The sequence below is a fragment of the Ambystoma mexicanum genome, chromosome 12 (assembly GCF_040938575.1).
Source record: "Ambystoma mexicanum isolate Mex_15411 chromosome 12, UKY_AmexF1_1, whole genome shotgun sequence".
NCBI lineage: Eukaryota > Metazoa > Chordata > Amphibia > Caudata > Ambystomatidae > Ambystoma > Ambystoma mexicanum.
In genome coordinates, this window is record NC_090936.1 from 1,188,682,676 (window position 1) to 1,188,704,696 (window position 22,021).

The 22,021-nt window shown below is 47.5% G+C and overlaps 1 protein-coding gene and 1 long non-coding RNA gene across 2 annotated transcripts in view; one reads left to right on the top strand and one right to left on the bottom strand.

Annotated features, from left to right (window-relative positions):
* PPM1H (protein phosphatase, Mg2+/Mn2+ dependent 1H) overlaps window positions 1-22,021 on the top strand; it is a 625,702-nt gene that overhangs the window by 365,151 nt on the left and 238,530 nt on the right. Inside the window, exon 4 of the mRNA XM_069629843.1 lies at window positions 11,813-11,925. Within this exon, the coding sequence (XP_069485944.1) occupies window positions 11,813-11,925 (113 nt within the window). The remainder of the gene's footprint in view (window positions 1-11,812; window positions 11,926-22,021) is intronic.
* LOC138514374 (uncharacterized) lies at window positions 2,787-8,072 on the bottom strand. Its single transcript, XR_011281917.1, has 2 exons — window positions 7,923-8,072; window positions 2,787-3,206 (listed from the first exon to the last, which is right to left on the bottom strand). It is a non-coding gene; the product is annotated as an uncharacterized lncRNA (long non-coding RNA).

Here is a 22,021-nt window from a genome sequence, read left to right on the forward strand (position 1 = left end):
ATAAAGTGAGTCAGGGATTGCCCCCATTTTGCTCTGTGAGCGCTTGTGGCCATGGGTGCGCACTGACCATTCTCGAGGGACAAACTCTGTTGCTCATTCAGATTTCCCATTGTGAATATTCATGAGATGAATTTCCATAGAGGGAATCTACATGGCGGTCATTCACTTTTTCTTTGGTTATATTAAAAACTTGACCTGGACGCCCACCTCTAGCCCCCCCACCCAAGGACAACCAGAGATTGATCATTCTCTTGCCCAGGGATTTGCCACCTCGGGCTCCACATATGTTTTGTACCATGACTCCCATGATGGCTCATCATTGACTATGCTTGCAATGGCTGGTGGGAGTTGTAGTCCCAATTATCATGTGAGCCATAGGACGCAGACCTTCATTTACCCCGTGCCACTGGTTAGTCTAGTCTACGATGGGCCTCTGGTTGGGCCGCAGGATGGGCACACTTGCCAGAGTTAGAGTTTACTACCGCAGGAGGGCCTGGTCATGTGCACAACTTGTTAGTGAACAAAATGTATTTTTTGTTTGCAGAGTTGTCTACTGGTCCCATGTCATCAGAAGCACCTTTATTGAGTCCTGACGGATTAGCCAACATCGCTCCCCCTCCCCAATGTTCCTGCATACAGAGTGATCGTGGATGAAAAGCCCGGAACGCAAAAATCTGCTCCTGGTGGCATGGGGGCAGTTAGCATAGGGTAACCAGACATCCTGGTTTTGCCGGTACTGTCCCGGTATTTGGTGCTCTGTCCCCCTTTCTCAAGATTATATTCCCATTGGAAACTGCAGTGGTCCCGGTTTTTTGTAGTAGGCCTACACGTCTGGCAACCAGGAATGCAAATTCTTGCACAGAAGAAATGCTGCACTTTACCATTTAAGATAGTGTTAGTTTGAGATAAATTAATTAGAATATGTGTTTCTTTGAACAGTAACACTTAAACATCCTTCTCCTCCAAACTCTACTGAAGTGTAGTGCCTCGACAGCCACTTTCAAGAGTTAGTCCTACTTTCATGTTAGCTGCCCTGTCCCGGTTTTTTACTTTTGAAATCTAGTCGCCCTACGTTAGCCGTCATGTCCAAGGGCACTAAGGGCCCTGCAAGGACCCATCTGTGTAGATTGAAGGCTCTGTTGCGTGTGAGGACGAGCCCCAGACCCCACTCCCATCCCCCCAGTGTAGGGCTTGTGATTTAGACCTTCTGTCCATCTGGGTTTTCAGAATTCGCTTCTTTGGGTGTCTGTACCCCTGTAGGCCCATCCCCGATGTTACCAGTAAAACTCATCGTTGGGCAATCAATGATTTTATTTTCCTCTCCCACTGCCCAGTACTTTCCCCACAAATTCTAGGACTACAGTTTGTTATATAATCACCCCTGTCCTAAAATATGCTGGGTGGCTTTTCAGTATGAGAAATAAATCCCACTGTTCCCAGCGATGTTTATTCAGGCAATGCAATGACCTAAAACCAGTACATATAGTGAATTAATCTGGTCTATCCCGCTTAATGCCGGAGACCGATTCAAACCCGCTGGCTTGCTTCCAAGACAAACGCGTTGCCTCCGTTTTTTTTTCCTTTTTTGGGGTCTTTTTGAAGCTGTGAACGGGAAGAGGGGCCCCTTGAGTTAGACCTCAAAATTTAAATCTAATACAGATATTAAAACAATATATTTTCTTCAACCTAGGACTTCAAGCCAAGAAGTTACTCGCACAGGTAGAAAGAATACACATTTGAAATGGATCCGAAGAATGAACGCTCGCTGCTGTTAGAAGTAGCAGCCACCAGGGGGCGGCATCGGGCAGTGTCATGATTTCTTGGGCCTCGTTTCCACGATAGACGGTGGCTAATTTAGAAAAGTTTGAATTTCGGAAGAAACTAAGGTGCTTGCAGGCAGTTTCGTGGAATCTTCACTTTTATAAAACATTAAAGGAAGTTATGGGGGGAATTAATGCTTTTCATGAAGTCTCCACTGTTTACCATCCGTGTGTCTCAAGGTTTTGAACTGTAAAAGAAATGAACAAGGAGTATTTTCTCAGGACATTGAAAATATGCAGATGCGAGCAACATGTCCCCAAAGGCCCAACCCAAACCTGGGGCCTTTGGTGTCTCGGGGCCTGCTGTCATTGTGGGCTCAGTGTCCGCTCAGGCCTTCTGCACCCATCAGCACAGTGCTTGGCAGCTGGGGAATCTGGCAGAAGGCGCTGTGTGAACGCCTGGGACTGGTTTCGCAGTGTCCTTGTGCAAGCCACTCAAGCTCCCCACATCCAAGATGGCGGCTGCTGCACTTCCTGGAACTGGGCCTGGAGAGGGAACCTTGGCCCTGAAAATCCTCCAACTGGATCCCCTGAAACGGACCCGAAGCTGAAACTCACGCTGGACTTCTGTTCCACGTGCTTGACCGTTCAAAGGAAAACGCGCATTTAAACTCAAATTACATAAAAGGTTCCCCCCTTTGAGAAATTCGGTTCCATGTGACATTTTTGAATATTGAAGGCGGCCTATTTGGTGTTTCCCTCAATCCCCAAATGACACTGGAATCCGAACCCCCTCCCTACTCTTTAAATTGAACCACCCCTTCTGTGCCATACACATTTCCAAACAAACCGCCCCTCCCCTCACATGCAGACATACACATGCAAACAGGATCACACACACTTATGTGCACACCCGTGCCCTCTCCCACACAACAAACAAGATTTGTCGACCAACACAAAACACTGACTAATCCCCCACACTAACGTGAGATGGGGGTTTAGATTCTATTAAAGACAAGGAGGCGATTATTATGCATTACAATCTTTACTCTGAAACCACAGCAGCAAAGAAAAAACTTTTACAAACAAAAAAGTTTCAACAACAGAACTAGATAAAGTTCAATGTCAATGCATGGGGAACTCCCCAAACCATCATGGAGGATAGGTCATACCCTGCAGGGGACCAATGAGCAGGGACCCTCCTTTATATATGTCCATTACTCTAACGCCAACCCCTCTTTCTGCAGCTGACTTGCACCAGACGCCCAATGGAACGGTTGAACTGCGTAGCGCAGAGAAAAAGGATCCAGCGAAACCGGAGATCTCAACCTTTCCGCAGCCTGAAGCAATGAAGAAGTTCTTCTGGATAGGATTTCTCACCCGAAATCACGCACTCCAGAACTTGTAACTGCGATCCACACTCCTGAGCAGAACCTCAACTCGTACCTGTAAGAACAACAAGCAAGAAGGGTGGGTGGTTGGGAAGAACAACAAACCAAAGAATGTTCTCACTTGAACCACCTGTGTACATGCGTATCACAATTGTCATATCATATCATATCCAGGGTGGGTGGGAGGGATAATAATCGCCTCCTTGTCTTTAATAGAATCTAAACCCCCATCTCACGTTAGTGTGGGGGATTAGTCATTCTATGACAAGACAGGAGGCTCATATTATGCAAGTTCAAAGCCCTTGCATCTCATTAGTACGTACAAAATGATCCAATATAATAGATAATATAATAAAATAATAGGAAAGGAAAAATTTTTTAAATGCTTTCATTAAATCAATCTGTTGACCAATCAGAGAATTGCCCAAGACTAGGTTGCCCGAAAAGCTGTCTTATAAGGCAAAGTCAAATCCACTGCAAGAAAAACAGGAATGTGCCAAATCCAGCGTTCCTTACAGGCCACCAAAACCAACTGGTTAAAAGAGGGGAAAACATTGAACCAAGTTTTCCTATACTAATAGGTTAGGACAAAACCATCTGAAATAAACACCTATGTTGTTCAATCAAATATTCAAAACACTTAAATTCGTACCATTTTTGGGGACCTAGAAAGCAAACCAATGAAAACAAACACCTAGCTCTCCTGGAGATAAAGAAAAGTACCCCATAGGGGTGAAAGTCTTATAGGTTCCATCCCATGCATTAAAGGAAGATATCGCATTAGAAACAGGGCATGTCACAGAACTACACTGGGGAACCAAGAGGGAAAGACAAATCTTCAAAAGTGTAAAATGGGAGTAAAAAATCATTTTTATAAATTTTGTAATAGGACAATCCATCCTGAGCGGAGCTGAAAAGCAATAGAATTAATCTACAATTGTCTTCAGACATATGTGTATACTAAGGAGGGAAGTCTTCTGGAGGCAGAAGCAGAATGGAAGAGAGGGCCCCACCTGAGAAGCTAAACCCGTCAAACCGCCAACACGGAGACCCTCAGACCTCCCGAACTCTTGAAGAAGGACTCTGCTACAATGACAAAAGGCAGATATTATAAACCTGATCCTTAAGAGGCCAAACTTGGCAAGAAGAAAAAATGTATCCGACATCCAATCACTACCATTATAGTGATATCTAAACTCCTTTGTAGGTATGCCCGGTGCTTGAACCTTGATCCCTCCTCCCTGGTGATAAATCCCCTAGCGGATCAAAAGTAACCGAAGGAGGACACCAAATTTCCAAAATCTTAGCAAGACTCTAAACTGCAAAGAACTGATCACTAAATGGTTAAACTGAAGGTGTACACCAGAAGAGGTCCAACCTATATTTCAGCCAATTTGCAGATCTTTGAAGCTCACAGCACCCTGAGCTGGCACCTTACTGCAAACAAACTCTTGTGAAAACCCCAAAGGTCCACCTGCCATGCAGGTGACTATGATAATCAAGTCATCAACCAAATATATATCCCAGCACTCTGGTAATCGTAGCGGCAGACACCGTCTGAAGGTTAATGTATAGACTCTGGAACGCATCGTGATAGAGGGTCATAACGTGGATGGGGGATAGTATCACTCCCAGACCCCTCTATCCCACCAAGGGATATTGAGCCTTCCCAAAAGAGGAGAAACCTCCCCCACTTATCCAAAGGAAAAACCTTGCAATCCAGAAAGAAAACTACCCTGAGGACCACATTAAAGCCCCGCTTTACACCGTTAAGAGAAATAAATACCCACTAGCGCCTCTAACCAATCCCCTGACTGGACAGACTCCAGTTAACTTATTGAAATACCAGAGATTAGCACAAAGGAAAGTAACAGACGGGAGGGAAATGCTCAGTGCGAGTCTGCACTGGTCACCCGCCAGAACTCCTGTAAAAAGGAAAAAACTGAAACCATTGGATACTCCCAGAGGTGTAATATTATGATGCAATCTCCCCCAAGGATGGCAGGAAGGGGAATGAGGGGGAAAGAACTCTGGATAATTACCAATGCCCTGTAAATGCAAGGTTGAGAAGAAATCTGGGACCACTGTCCCCTCAAACCCTGAGGTCTGAGTCACTGTATTCATGTGAGGCTGACTGGCCACTAAGGGAATCAGGGGAAGGAAAAACTAAGCACATTGTCCATAGCAAAACAGTACTTATACAGTACTACGAACCCTCAGGTATATGAGTGGTGCTTAACACTACTACGAGCGTTGTGTGGTGTGAGGTGTTCACTTATCGATCTCAGCAGGATAAAAGACTGATGTAGACCTTTCCAAAATTAGGAACCTGTATCAGAACGGTCAGCACGGATATGAAAACAGCACTCTAAAGAGGTTAAGCAACGCTCATGAGGGTACAGAAGCCTGCGTGTACTCCTCGAGCAGAGGAGAAGTTGCAACACACTGTTAGACGGTTAGCTGAACCATAGGCCAAGCTTTGGGAGGAAAAACATGAGGCAGGCGCCAGCAAGTTATTATTTGGCAACTCGTCTAACTGATACCATCAAGTGTTTCCAAACACTCCATCCAAGTAAAACATGGTTGCTCAATTTGTCATGTAAAAAACTGAACGGTTACCCTCGAGCTGACCCTGTCTCCACCAGAAACCAAAAGAATAAGGAATGTCCAATGGGACAAAAGTAGGGGAGAACAAACGTCCCCACTAAAGAGAGCCTTAAGCCCTACAGACCTCAATAGAGGCATAACGCATCATCTTTATTCTTCCTCATGTTGAGAGAAAATACTGTAGCTTAATCAGCACAGGTATTGGGTGGAGCAATTGGGGTCGGGAATCAAAACCTAAGGAAAGGACTGAGTTGTCCTGAAACTAACTAAGGTAAAGGGTGACAGAATTTTTAACTAAAAGATGAATGATAACACCAGAGAGATGGTTAGAGAGGAAGGTACAACCCCATATGGGTCTGTTTACAACCACTTCCACACTCTTTTCTTTAAAGCACTTAATAAATAAAGAATATATAATATATGAAATATATATAAAATATCCAAAGAAGAGGGGTTACGCCCTCACAGGGGACCGAATCCCCGGCCCTTATATAAGCTGATACTCACTGAGCTTTCTGGGCCACTGACAATTCTGAAAAAACGCAAATGTGTTCCAGTCAACACTTAAACATATTGTTTATCAAAGCGTACACTGAGCAAGTGCACCTCAACTGCTCACCCCAGCAGGGTGAGGCAACCAATAGTACACGAGGGAGCACCTCGCAGTAGGAACAAGGCAAAGCCTGAAACCGAGCAGGTTACTGCACGCCTACAAGACCAAACAATGGCGTCAGCCATATGCAGCACCTAAACAAAGCTGCCGACCTTAAGGAAGGAATACACTGAGCAAGTGCACCTCCAACTGCTCGCCCGAGCAGGGCGTGATAATCAGCAGTACACGAGGGGGTAACCTCGCATTAGAACTCAGGCAGAGCCTGAAACCGAGCAGGTTATGGTGCATGCCAGTTAAGGTAATTACCCAAGTTGCCCACTTTAAGGGAGGAAACACTGAGCAAGTGTACCTCAACTGCTCACCCTAGCAGGGTGTGGACACAGCCGTATACAAGGGGACCCCTCGCAGAAACCCCAGGCAACCTTGCCACCGAGCAGGTGACTGCACCTTTCCAGGGAAGATAACCCAAACAAAAGAAAACTGTCAAGTTGAAGGTAGGATACACTGAGCAAGTGCACCTCCAACTGCTCGCCCGAGCAGGGTGTGATAATCAGCAGTACACGAGGGGGTAACCTCGCAATAGAATCAGGCTGAACCTGAAACCGAACTTATGGCACCTACAGTGAAGGCAAAGCACATACTTAAGAAATAAGTAAATGAATAAATAAACAAAGAAAATAAAATAAAACTGCAGACTGGCAGTGCATCGGGCTCTTGCGCTGGATGGTCAGACTTTGACCTAACAAACCCACAGTCTATCAGTAAACATTCTTTCTTTCCAGCACTAAAGGTAAGGAAATGTGTTGTGTCACCAGGGATACGAAATTACAAACATTTAACAAAACCACATTTTTACTATTAAAATGTTTGTGCTATAATCTTTCTGAAGAAGTCATGAACCAACCAAATGCCCATTAGGAAATCCCTGCTCAACTGAGCAAAAAAGGTGACAATCAAATACCTCCACTGTAAAATACAATTATTTAAAATATAACAATTAAAATATCTAATCTTAAAATATACAAATAAACATGCGCTGGTCGGGGTCTTCCTGCATGGGAGACCTGCAGCTCTATATTTGAGCTAACTTGGCTCAGTACTGAAACAGAGGCTTTTGTTACAAACATAAGCCACAGGGGCAGGCCGAACCCAAAGCCTGCAGCACCTGGAATCCCCAGGTGACCATAAATCTGTCAAGGGGCACGAATTCAAACAGGCGAAATGAAGAGGGAACAGTGTAAACAACACTGCTCTCGCGCACGCCGGGAGCGAGTTGATTAATGCACTAGAAACACCTGAGTTTACAAGCGCGAGAAATTTTTAAAGAAGAAATAAATTAGAGAGCTCCCTCGAACTCACAACCTCATGGACTGTAGTCCGAAATTCAACCATTGCACCACTGCTTCAGCTGAAACAGGATGTATGAGCATAATACATATTTTCTTTTTGAAAGACACCAAAATGAAACCAACGGCCGCACGCGGCTATCCAGATACATTGTATCAAATACACAAATTCCTTTATAATAAAAGGTAATTAACACATATTTACCATATATGCCATATTCAAACTAATAAAGCCTACTACTGACAAACAATGTAAGACACAACTGAAAGGGGTGACTTAGCTCTGTGGTGTCAGCAGCAAAGAAAGAGGGGTTGGCGTTAGAGTAATGGACATATATAAAGGAGGGTCCCTGCTCATTGGTCCCCTGCAGGGTATGACCTATCCTCCATGATGGTTTGGGGAGTTCCCCATGCATTGACATTGAACTTTATCTAGTTCTGTTGTTGAAACTTTTTTGTTTGTAAAAGTTTTTTCTTTGCTGCTGTGGTTTCAGAGTAAAGATTGTAATGCATAATATGAGCCTCCTGTCTTGTCATAGAATTAACCTTCTCTCCCTCAACACTTCCTGCCCCCTCAGCCCCCACAGACACATATATAACAGTTACCCGAGATGCCTGCGGCTTCTGGCCATGCCTGTCAGCCCCTGCGCGCACTCGTGTATTGCAAGGGGCGTGCCAGGCTGCTTTAGAGAGACCGCTTAGAGCAGTCTTTCTAAAGCAACCTTTTTTGATTTCCGTAGAGTGGAAAAAAAATGTCATTTAGTACCTGAAATTCACAGTCTCAATGTGGAAGAAATGTACCCAGGGACGGCGTTTGAGTCTTTCAACCATTCATTTGAAATGGGGCTCTCGGTGTTGAAAGGGCAGGTCAGGGGAGGGGCTCCCTCTTGCTATCTCCATCAATCACCTTCTCGAGTCATTGACTTTTTATTCAGGTTTCCCCGAAATTAGTGCCCAACTGCCAAAGACTGATTAATAGCTTTTCAGTGGACATTTAGTGTTTCAGCTCTCTGATGACAGCCTGTCACACGATAGCCTGCAGCTATTCCCTTTGAGACATTCTTTTGACTTTACCATAACCTAAGCAACCCACTTGCACCTTTCCCTGACTGTTCTTCCCAGCTGTTAGGCAAGCGGGGGCGGGCGTTGTCATGTTGAAATAGGTACCCCCAGCTCTGACACCTTGGCTCTGAATGTACCCTCCATTTAGGAGAGGGATCAGTTTGTCTCCTAAGCCTACAGGAGGCCCCCTCTCCCACATCTTAGCCTGGAAATGCCCACCGGTAGAGCGACTGCCTGAGCAATTGCTACACTGCCCTTTATTCTAGACTACCTTTCGTGCCAAGTGTGCTCGTCGATGGAGCTGGAGACCGTGGCAGTCCGCGGATTCTCTTGGACGTGTTGGGCCTCCGTGTGGAGCACCCTGCAGGTGCGTGGACCTGGAGGACTAATCTGCCATGCCATCAACTATTGCATAACCTGCAAAAATATCAAGTTCAGACCATCTTTGACAAGGGGCAGCAGGTCCTGGTCTCTTTTCGACCCACAATACGTCATAAAGGCGACCTTGTATCACACGGGAGGCAGTGTCATCTACGCCTGGTCAGACACATCAGGCCTTTGATCAACGAAAATAATTGCGCCACTATAGTTTCAAGGCCAGACTACGGCAATGCGCTGCTAATAGGGGCATACACAGCTTGTCTGACCAAATGACGGACAATCTAGAACAGCGATGTGTACATTATGAAAAACATACCGAGAGGAGAACACATCTCAGGCCAGTAGAAGGGATCTACCCTGGCTGAAGGTGGAAGACCGGATTGCTTTCAAAGCCAGCGCACTGGTACACCGTTGCCTCTTTGGCACAGCTCCTCTCTACATGAAAACACTAATCTGTTCATATGTGCCTAGCAGATCCCTGCGTTCAGGAAACCAGGGCCAGATCAACAGCATTACCCGCAAACGGTCTAAGATCCTTCCCTGTGAGAGCGGCCGAAATCTGGAACAAACTCCCAAGTACCCAAAGACTGGAATAAAATAACCTGAAGTTCCGCCGTGCTGTACAAACTGCTCTTTAAGTAATCACTCGGCTAGACGGCTGGTTTTTCCTCTTTCTGTGTTTCCTGTGTCACTTTTGTTTAGTCTATTGTTCCCATGTTGGCGCCATGATGCCCGCAGGCTTTGGCGCTTATAAAACTATAAATACAAAATAAAAGAATCCCACTACCATCGCCTGGTGGTCTCGGGGCGCTCTTGATACGATGGTGTCCTTCTTACTAATGCTGTTCCACCTTCCTAGTCTCCGGAGTTGCGCCCTTGCAGGATTCCTAAACCCTCCTTTTTGGATTGCACTATGTACAGACTTTCCAGGGCCCAGTGCCCCTCAAATACCATTGATACCAGATCTTGCAGACGGATGGTTGATCGTGGTCAGCAGGGAGAGCTGGAGCGGGATCCCTAGGGTAGACTAGGTGGATCTCGTAGTCCTTCCCCTGCTCTACCCGACCTCTGGGACCGCATCTGGTCCTTCTTAAAGCCGGCCTGGCCCACTGGTACCCGACTATTCTGGCTAAGCCAGGCCTCCTGCTTTCTCATCCTACCTTCCTGATCACTCCTGCATCCCTCACACCTCCTCAGTGCCACGCTCTTCCTTTGTGGCAATTGCTTTGCTAGAACTACCAGGCCATGAGGTCTGCATCTTTTTCATGCTGGAGTTCTCTCTCTCCTCCGCCCCTTGCATCTGTGCCTCTAGACTCCCCTGTTTTATTTGCTGCTTCTAGGGAGACCTTGCCCAGCTCAAGATCTTCATCACTGTCTCTTCTTCCTTTCACATCCTGGCTTTGTCGAGCCCCCACACCTTCCTTCTTCCCATCTTTCTTTATCACCTCTTGAGGTTGCCGCACCCTTCCTTACTTCCACCACCACTTCTCCTACCTTGCCACCATCGCCTCCTGTTTATCCTCCCCTCCCAATGTTCCTTCCTTCTTCACCTCCTCCTTACGGCTACCGTCTCCTCTCAATGCTGCCAACTCGTTCCGCTGCACCACTGCTTCCTGGGTAATCTCCCCTCCTGATGTTCCTATCTCTTCTGCTTCCTCCGGATCTGCTCCCCTTTCAGCGATCTCCAGGCTCCAGCCTTCTCCAAAACTGAGCCTCCGACTCCTTCAACCAATGAGAGTCCTTGCTCGTATGAGCTAGTAACCCGCCCTCGGGGGGTGGGGGGGGTTTCCTACCTTTAGTGTCTGCCCCTGTGTAGTGAACCATGGGCTAAGCGTCAATAGATCCACGTGCTTGATTGGTCAGCTGGATGGACAGGGGGACGGGCCTAAGTTTATATCAAGGGCAGCTGCCATTTCGATTCTCAAAACTGCTCCATAGCCTGGCCCGGGATCCCCTCTTCGGCAGTGCCCGGGGCCAACCAAACTTGCCCAACTCCTTCCCAGTTCCTACAGAAGTCAGAGAAATGCTTGGTGAGCCAAGGGAGTGGTCCTCAGCCGAACCCTGCCTCTGTGGGGGGCTAAGCAGGTGTGGAAAACCTTTACAGTCAACCCAGTTGCGTTTTAACTTTAAGAATTTGCCGAGTTCAAAGCTAAAAAATAAAAAATGGTGTCGCGAGAAGGTGATTTCTTGGGCAGACTAGGTCTGTGCGTCGAGGGGTCTTTTTGGGAAGGCGTGTTAAGATGCGAATTTCAGCGTTTTGGGGGCGGAACCTGCTTCTCATAAAGGGAAATCGATCAGTCCTTGTGCTGGGGACTTGGGTGTCTTCAGATTTTGGTATGACTTTTTGGGAGGTTATAGGGTTATATTTCAGGGGCCTGGGAGGTGGAGTTTTTTGGGATTAAGGCAATGTGACTGGCCAGTGCCAGGCGTACGTGACCACAGGAGAGTGACGCGAAGATATTCACCCATTGCGCCCCCAGGCCCATCATACACTGGGTCTGGGGACCCCCTGAGTCACTCTCACTCTGGGGTGCAAAGCCAGGCGGGGGACCTTGACACGGCAAGCACTAGTGGTACGTAGTCGAGTGATGGGGAAGCGCTGTCCCAGCCTGTTAGTAATTCTGACTTTCGTGTTTCTCTTCCCCTCCTCAGGACTTGCAGATCGAGCGCGAGAGAAGCAAGTACAGCATCTCCGGGGGCTGCACGGCCCTGGCTGTGGTGTGTTTGCTGGGGAGGCTCTATGTGGCCAACGCTGGGGACAGCAGGTGAGCAACACACACACACGTGCATTGCTTAAAATGGCTTCGAGCACTGTCACCCCAGTCTACTCCACTAGAGCTGCAGTATGTACACACTTTGCCTTATCTATGTGTTTTCAGTTTGTCAACTGTACTTGCAGTACGGCTCACTTTTTGGTTGTGCTGTACAACTCACTTTCTGATTGTGCTATACATACAGTATGGCTCACTTTCTGGTTCTGTGCATGCAGTATGGCTCATTTTCTGGTTCCGTGCATGCAGTATGGCTCACTTTCTGGTTCCGTGCATGCAGTATGGCTCACTTTCTGGTTCCGTGCATGCAGTATGGCTCACTTTCTGGTTTCGTGCTGTAAGAGGATTCAATTCAACACTACAGCTAAGTCAATGCCTAGTCTGGGATACTGAATGGAAACCCTTATTGATATATCTTTATGTCCAGTTCATGCGTTCTGGATGACTACCCCTATATAACACCCCTCTCTAGGAATCCCCCTGACCCCACTGAGCCAAGAAGTAGTTCTGTTTTGCAATTTACAAAGGTTTATTTGAGAATTTAAACAATATAGATATGTATCACACTTTATAATAAATTAATAATTGGATATCACACTTAATATGAGCAGTAATCAATAATGGATAGTCTGGCAGTAGCACACTTGTGAATAGGAACCGAAGAATAAGGTGGTAGAGAATGCTTTATATAAGTTCAGATGGATGCAATGTTGAATGAAAATGCAATACAGAAAATACTCAATATGATTTCAACAAAACAATGTAATCACTTTTCTCTGGCAATCCCCTCCCCCCTTTTATGCAATGCAAGGAAATGGAAGGAAAGCACACAGTTCTCAGAAATGCAATCAAATGTAATTCAGTTCACCCCAGCAAGCTTAGATTACAGATCGGAGTTTTAAACACAGGCCCAAAATGCTTTTATATGTGCTGGCAATGAAGTGAAAAATATACTAAAATGCTTTTAATTCCCTCTAGGAGGTTCAGGGTGAGTGAAATATACTTGGGATGAGTTCAGGCTTACTTTAGCAAGGATCTAGGAGTAACTAGCAGGTTAAACGAATTTTTGGCAAATGAAAGCAAGAAGCTTCTGTTTTCACACGTGGAGAAATTTGCAAATCGTGGCAAATTCGCGAGTGCGTTTTTTGCGATTACAGCAAACGTATCGGGGGAATGCGGTTCTAGGTTCGTAGGAAAGCCACGATTCTCAGCTTTCAGAGGAAAGTTACTGCAAGTCTCTAGCACAAACGGTCACGGAGATATGAGCGATTAAATAAAGGTCGTTTTTCAGATTTGAAATTTTAAAGTTCAAAAAGACAAGTGACAGCTAGCAACTAGAAAATGACAGGTGACAGTTAGGAGGCAGTTCTACTTAGATTAAATAGATTGAATTAGATTATTTTAACTAAGAGATTGGTTCTGCACAGTTCTACTAGGTACTCACACTATATTCTTGAATTAAATGGGCCTCGCCACGGATCTGGTCAGGTTTTAGACTGGACTCTGGTCTGGTCTCTGCACTTCACAGTGATCTGGGTCAGCTCTCTCTGGTTCTGCTAACAGCGGTCTGGTCTGGGTCTGCTCTCTCTCTGGATTCTGGAGATTGATGGATTTAAAGTCTGGATCTTTCTGCAGCTTTCTCTAGAGATTGATGGAGGTAAAGTATGGATTTTCCCGGCAGAGCGTCCCGCAGCAGATGGAAATGAATGTCTCTATCTGTCCTGACTGTCTGCTTTTATGTGTTTTGAAAATGGGTGTGTGTGCAGCATCACTAGCCAGCCCCTCTCTCAACTGCCCATTGGCCCAATTCTCCCCTCTCCCATGATTGGGGAAGGAACTGTGAGTCAGAGTGATGCTGTAGGTTTTATGGGTCAGAGGATCCTCCCCTGTCAAATTGCACACAATCTATATTTGATAAAAAAAAACATATTTGCACAGGTACACATTTGTTTAAAATTACACTCACCCATCACATATCACAGGAGGTATACCCTGTCCAAATCTGCTCTTCCTGGGTGCTTGCATTCAGAAATGGCAACATTTGCACTTTTTAACTGATTTTGCAATTTCGGACATTAACCCAAATTTACACACATGTGCGCAAGGAGTATGGACATTAGTTGATGAAGTGTCAGATTTTTAACATGCATACATTTTAAGTAATACCCTCTTAACTGCTAGCTTGCCCCCAGATCATGCCACCGGTTCTAAAAACCTCTTAAAATGTGGGCAGAAAAATCACAAGAATTATGGTGTCATTTAAATAATTTTCACAAGTCCGTACTATGAGTTATTCATCTTTTTAGAGTTATGTTCTGGCCCCAAAGGGGTGTGGTTTTTTCAGGTCACATGGTACAGAAACCAGTCTTTCCAGTTTCTGCCAAGCTCAGAGACCCTGCCCCTCCCAGCTTCTGCCAAGAGGAAGCTGTTTTACGACATCTGCAATAAACCATCTGCCTGGGTGAAGGGGGTTGCATTGCTCAGAGCTCCTGTATTCTGTGGGGGCTCCCCTTAATTCAATTATCAGAGAGATGGCCTATCCTTAGTGTGGCCAGCAGGAAACAGCCAGGCCTGGGAAGTTACTTGTGAATCAAGTTTCACTCCTGATGGGGGTAGTTGCCAGGCAAAATTGGAATCTCTTTAAGCCAGTTTTTAGCCACATGTCATTTCTGTTCCCCAGTTTTCTGCATTCAAATAACTAACATTTTTTACATATGCAGCTAGAATGCTGATTCTAAGTTTAAAACTATGACATTTAAACAATTGCAGCCTATGTGACACTCAAAAGTAGGTCACTCATTTCTTTTAAACATTTAGATTTTTAGTGTCTTTCAGTCCAAATTTACTTAAACTGCTGAAATCCACAGCTCAGCCAGTCTTGTTATAAACCTTCAAGTCACTTCAGAATATAACTTTTCATCCTCTTTCCAGATTTTGTATGCCCACAAGACTTTATTCTGCCAGATGTCCGCTGGTGTTCAGTGAGAATTTTGGATGTGTTGCAAATAGGCATTTTGAGCTGGCATTCAGAGAAACAAAAGGTGATTTTAAAGTGCGTTTTTTCCTTTGGCACACATTTCACTCATGGCACCCCGGCCCATCCTGCTCACACTGGTGGGTGGCAAGTTAGGCAACCATTTTAGTGTGCACAACTGCGCGGTTTTGATAGATTCTGGCGCACATGTGGGCTTTTTCGGCCATCTTGGATTTCCTAAGCCCACAGCACCAAATGTTGTAGCCTAATAGTCCAAACGTGGGTCAGGACACCCAACAGTGCATGCAGTATGGCTCACTTTCTGGTTCCATGCATGCAGTATGGCTCACTTTCTGGTTCCGTGCATGCAGTATGGCTCACTTTCTGGTTCCGTGCATGCAGTATGGCTCACTTTCTGGTTCGGTGCATGCAGTATGGCTCACTTTCTGGTTCCTTTCGCATTGTGCTGTATTGCTCACTTTCCGATTGTGCTGTACGGGCAGTATGGCTCACTTTCTGCTTGTGTTGTATGGCTCACTTTCTAGTTGTGTTGTATGGCTCACGTTCTGCTTGTGCTGTACGTGCATTACGGCTCAATTTCTAGTTGTGCTGTACGTCCCGTATGGTTTACTTTCTGATTGTGCTGTATGTGCAGTATGGTTCCCTTTCTGGTTCTGCTGTACAATGTATGGCTCACTTTCTGGTTGTGTTGTACGTGCAGTATGGCTCACTTTCTGCTTGTGCTGTACGTGCAGTATGGCTCACTTTCTGGTTCTGCTGTATACACAGCATGGCCCACTTTCTGATTGTACAATACGTCAATTACGGCTCAATTTCTGGTTCTGCTGTACGTCCCGTATGGTTCACTTTCTGGTTGTGTTGTACGTGCAGTATGGCTCACTTTCTGCTTGTGCTGTACATGCAGTATGGTTCACTTTCTGATTGTGCTGTACATGCAGTATGGCTTACTTTCTGCTTGTGCTGTACGTGCAGTATGGCTCACTTTCTTGTTGTGCTGTACGCCCCGTATGGTTCACTTTCTGATTGTGCTGTACGTGCATTACGGCTCAATTTGTGGATGTGCTGTATGTCCCGTATGGCTCACCTTCTGGTTGTGCTGTACGTACAGTATGGCTCACTTTCTGGTTGTGCTGTACGTGCAGTATGTCTCAATTTCTGGTTGTGCTGTACGTACAGTATGGCTCACTTTCTGATTAAGCATTTGAATGAATAAATCGGGCATGAAAACAAAAAGAGAGAAAAAGATTCAATCTCTACAGGAGAAAATGAACAAGTATTCCTAGACACGATGACCAACCAGAAGTAACTTCCGCTAGAGGTAGAACATTCACACTGCACCATTTAAAGGCCTTGCCAGAACAAAGTGATACATGCAGGAAAGGGGGCCAAAGCGGAGTAGCGAGAGGGGGATAAAGGTGTTCAAGACAGACTGGACCATGGCTAGGAAAACTAAGTAGAACAGAGGAATTGGGAAAAGGATTAGCCTTTCAGTTACAGGAAAGGGAAATAGGTACACATTGGGCCTCATTACGAAGTCGGCGGTAACCCACTGGTGCTACTGGCCGGTTGCTGCTGACCTTGTAACACCGTTCTGCCGCCTGATATCCAGTTGCCTCCGGGATATTACAGGTGTTGCTGGGCCAGGCTGTCGGGCGGCGGAAACTGGAAGTCTCCATTCCCATAGGACTCCACGGGACTGGGGACACAGAAGCACCAGCACCGTTGCTTCTGTGAAAACCATGCCTGCAGGGGCCGGTACACCCGGCAGGTAAGGCCTGCCGGGAGATCCAGCCCCTGCAGGCAATCTCGTAGTCTGGCAGTCCAGAAAGGGTGCCGGTAAGTTGCTACTGCCACCCTTATTTCCGCACCAGCGGACTTGGAATGAGGCCAATCGGCAAAAGCGCTCTAGCCCGAGGTGTAGTCGCAGAAAATGAAGGCTGGGAGTGGACACAAAGACGACACACGCCCACCAATTGCAGTTGGGATCTGCTCGCCATGCGCGAGCCAGGCCCATTTATTAAACTAACGCGAGGGTGCAGATGGCATCATCGCGTTCACTCTACTACCCGTGAATGTTCCTCCTCTTTTAATGAGATGGCTCACAACTATCAACATCAACTGGTGGGCCCAAGTAAGTTCTTAAAGTGGCGGTATCTGTTTGCCACACTGGCGTACCATAGGTTACATCATCTCTGAGAGGTGGAGGCCTGGATCACCCACCCCTCTGTGGGTATCTGCGTGTATGTGGAGGGCACGCTGGTGCCTCTTGTGCCACATTCTATTGAGCTGGCACTGGCGCATCTGTGAGATCCCCTACTCCATGTTCTACCTCGGGGGTCTGCAACCTTTGGCTCTCCAGATGTTTGAGACTTCACTTCGCATGTCATCTGGCTAGTGACTATGCTTGTTAGGGATGATGGGAGATGTAGTCCCAAACATCTGGAGAGTCAAAGATTGCAGAGATCTGTTCTAAGTGGGTACTGAGCAGGTGTCGAAATTAGGATTTGTTGACCAGTATAAAAACAACCAGCTCCTGGTTATCGGGTATTACCCTTTAGGTAGAAACTACGTTTGGGGAACCAGGGGCTAGTACATAGTGCCCGAGATGAAAACGTGAACTTTTGGTCCGTTAAATATTATTGAATATGCTTTAAATGTCTTTTAAGTGTGTCCTTTCTTCTCTTTTATACACATTCCCAAAACTACACAGTTAATATCACGTAGCGATGCTTGTATGGCACCACTTGCCTGGAGAGTTACAAGTAGCTCCTGGTAACTCTTGGTTTCAAGCTAAGCAGGCTCCCCTTGGCAATAAACGGGAGCTAAATAGCTCCCAGGTCCTGGCGATTTTGAACCCTGTTGAGTATCTCTTGCCCGTTCATCTTTGCGTCATCTCGGGTTCCACCCTCACTGACGCGCCTTGACTTCTTTCCTGGTGATGTCTCGTTGGTGACAATTTCTAGAAGAAACTGCAGTTCCTCGTCAACATTTTTGTCACTTATTTGACTGCCACCATCAATCCTATCCTTTCTTTTATAGACCAAAGAGTATTTCCGTAGGGCAATCTCAACATTTGCATAGGGTGTCTATTTTGTACAGGACCGTCATCTCTCACATGTTGGGATGGTAGTCTTGCATGCAGTCTTTGACTCTTCATTGCGTTGGCAGCCACCTGTATAGCCAAATACAGTCACTTGCCAGCCGCAGGACGGACTGGTAGGGGTGGCTTGGCAAAGTTCCTATGATCAGTCGGCCTGTCAGTGCAATCCCAGTTGATGATGGAGGAGTGGTACCATATGCTCCTAGGAATGCTACAGGGCTCTCTTCACACTTTTTCCTTAACACTGGGCGATGGGAAAACTCTTGTTCTGCGTTCAAATGAACCTTTCAGCTCCGTCCTTCATTCTTGATCACACTGGCATTCTACTTCTATGATGTATCGCTAGTAGGTCCATGAACGTACCAAATTCTTGCCCCGTCTGTTCACACCTCCTCCAGCAGTCCATGGGCAGCAAAGATCTTTTCTGTGGTCAGGGTAACCATCCTGCCTGCCTTTATTGCATGATATGATATGATATGGCATTTGTAGCGCGCCTATACACAAGTGTTTCAAGGCGCGACGAGGCAGGGAGGGGGGAACAAAGGGAAGACAGACAACGATCCTACTAGGCCAGGTGTCATTCAGATCGTGCAAGTGCAGGGGTAGGGGGAAGGGAGAAGGTGCAAAGGGAAGGGGGGGGAAGTGCAGTACAAGGTAAGTAGAATAAAAATAAATAAATAAGAGGTAAGTAGAATAAAAAATAAATAAATAATAAATAAAGAGGGCCAGCTGGTGGCAAGCGCAAGGTAAGTGCAGACAAGTGCTGGGGAGAGGGGGCTGTCGGGATACAGAGACAGTCCCGCAGTGCAGGGATTGCCAGGGAGGGGTTGCCAAGTAGGCAGTGCAAGTCGAGAGTGGCAGGGCCCAGGATCGGGGTCGGTAAGAGTGGCCCAGTTGCAGATACAGTGCAGTTTCAGCAAGAATTAGCAGGGGAGAGGGAGAGAGAAATCGGAGGCAAAGAGGAAGGTTTTGAGGTGCTTCCGGAACCGGAGATGGTCCTCCTCAAGTTTCAGGGAGACAGGAAGGCTGTTCCAGAGGGAGGCCGCGGAGAGAGATCTACCCCCAGCTCGTTGCTTCGAGAAGCGGCTGACCCTGAGGGAGTTGGAGGCGGATGAGCGAAGGGCTCGGGAAGGAAGATATTTAGGAAGAGAGAGTTGAAGGTATTTAGGCCCCAGTCCCCAGAAGGCCTTGTGGACAATGCAGAGGGTTTTGAACTTTATCCTCACCGCCACTGGGAGCCAGTGTAGAGATTTCAGTCCTGGAGAGATACGGTCCCTGGGCTTGAGGCCAAGGACAAGTCTCGCAGTTCTGTTCTGGATAAGTTGCAGAGGGCGGAGAGTGGAGGGAGGCAGATTAAGATAGAGGCTGTTACAGTAGTCCAGCTTTGAGAGAACCAGGGCCCGGGAGACAGTGAGCTTCTGGGGGAAGGAGAGGAAGGGAAGAATACCTCTGAGGAGGTGCAGCTCGTAGTGTGACTTCTTTGAGACGTCAGATATATGAGGAGAGAAGGAGAGTGTGGAGTCGAAGATAACCCCGAGGTTTTTTGCATTGCAGGTAGGAGCAGGAAGGGGGCCAAGAGAGGCCAGCCAGAGAGCTGCAGGGAAGGAGGGAGTGGGTGTGCCGATGAGGAGAATCTCAGTCTTACTGGCATTAAGGCAGAGGTCATTAGCGGCGCACCATTCCTGGATAGCAGACAGACAGTCAGAGATGAGGGAAGGAGAGGAGGAGGAGGCCGAGGGTAGCCTGAAAATGAGCTGGGTATCATCCGCATAACATTGAAAGGTGGGGCAGAGAGCAGCGATGCGGTGGGCAAGGAGTGCCAGATACTGGTTGAACAGCCAGGGGGAAAGATTAGATCCCTGGGGGACACCAGGCGGAGAAAAAGATGTCAGAGAGGAAGGACCCCAGTTGGACCTGGGAGGGTCGATTGGAAAGGAAAGAGGTCAGCCATGCCAGAGCCTGACCAGTGATACCCAGGTTATCATGAAGACGGTTGAGCAGGATGGCATCGTTGACAGTGTCAAAGGCAGAGGAGAGATCAAGCAGGATGAGAAAACAAGGAGTGTTGGAGTCGAGATTCAAGAGCAGGTCCTCACGGATGTTCAGGAGAGCAGTTTCCATGCTTCTGGCAGCTCTGAACCCAGATTGATGGTCATGGAGACTTCCAACAGATTCAGCATGGAGGTTAAGCGGGGAGATGGCCAGTTTCTCCAGGAGCTTGCCAAGGAAGGGGGTGATGGAGATTGGGCGATAGTTAGCCGGGCAGGAGGGGTCAGAAGAGGGTTTCTTAAGAAGAGGGTGCACAAGGGAGTGCTTAAGGGGGGATGGGAAGACTCCAGAGGCGAAGGAGTGGTTGCAAAAGTCAGCCAGGGCCGGAGCCAGGGCATCGATGTGGTCCTTGATAGTTTTGGAGGAACAGGGGTGGACCTGTTTTGACGAGACTTTCATAGATTGGACTTGTCTGGCAACCTCGTCTGCAGAAAAAAGGGGAAAGGCAGAGAAGGAGGGAGGAGGGGTGGCTGCAGAAGGGCCGGAAGAAGAGATGGGAAGAGAAGGAGGGAGGTGAAAGGAGGAGAGTGAGGACAGGATGTCCTGAGTTTTAGAGATGAAGTGAGAGGCCAGTGCAGTGCAGAGGGCCTGGGAGGGGATAGGAGAGGTAGAGACAGCAGCTGGGTTGGCCAGCACCTTGCAGATTTTAAAGAGTTCGGCCGAGTTGTTAGATGCCGCAGAGATGCGGTCTTGGATAAGGGATCTTTTCTTAGTGAGAACGGAGAGACGGTATTGCCTTTGGAGCAGGCGGCAGGCCAGTTTGTCAGAGGATATACATGAGGCATGCCATTTCCTCTCTGCCACCCTGCACTTGCGTTTAAGGGTGACGAGATCCGAGTCATACCAGGAGTTACATTTGGCTTTGGGCTTCAGGCGGATTCTCATGACAGGGGCAAGGATATCAAGAGCATCAGATATAGCAGAGTGGAGAGTGGAGAGGGCTGTGTCAGGGTGGGAGTCAGCCGAAGGGGGGGGGGGGCGAGAAGGGGGCAGCGAAAGCCTCAACTGACACGCGCTTCATAGGACGGATGTCCGAGAAGGTGGGTGGCAGTGATGAGGGTGGCTTTGCCTGTGGGGTAGGGAGGGTGAGGTGGGAGGATAGGAGAAAGTGATCACTCCAGGAAAGAGGAGTGGAGAGAGGGATGGAGAGAGGAAGGTTGGAAGAGATCAGAGCATCAAGGGTGTGCCCTGCAGAATGAGTAGGTCCAGATGGGAGAATAGAGAGTGCGAGAGAGTCGCAGAGGTCACGAAAGAGTCCCGTGGGGGGACAGGAGGCCTCCAAGTGGATATTGAAGTCTCCAAGAAAGAGGAGTTGAGTGGTTGAGGACAGGAGTGAGGAGGAGAGGTCAGCCCACTCAGAGAGGAAGGAGGAGATTTGACCAGGTGGCCGATAGATAGTAGCCACGGTAAGGGAGTGGCCAGGGGAGAGAGAGAGCCTGCAGACGAGGCATTCAAAAGAGGAGTAGATCTGCGTAGGGGTGACAGTGGCAGGAATCCACTCAGGGAAGATAAGGGCCACACCCCCACCAGCATGGTTGGGCCTGGGCACGGAGAGGATCTTGTAGCCATCAGGTAGGAGTGTGTCAAAGCTGGTGACAGAGCTGGCCGTGAACCATGTCTCAGTAAGACCGAGGACGTCAAGGTCCAGTTCCTCAAGAAGGTGACAGATATCAGAGTAATGCCTGATGGCAGAGCGTGCGTTGAGTGTGGCAATGTGGAGAAGGTTGCCATCCTTGAAGGATTTCCGGGGAGGGGTACAGATCAGAGGTACGCCCTGCGGAGGTGTAGAAGAGGGAGGTGAAGAAGGAGCAAGAGAGGGGGCAGGGAGGGAGGGTAGAGGCAAGGTAGCCGAGGACAGATGAGGGGGGACAGCAGGAGAGGAAAGGAAGTTGATGAGGCGTGGGAAGCGTCTATCAAAGAGGTGAAGGTTGGCCTGAGGACCTTGG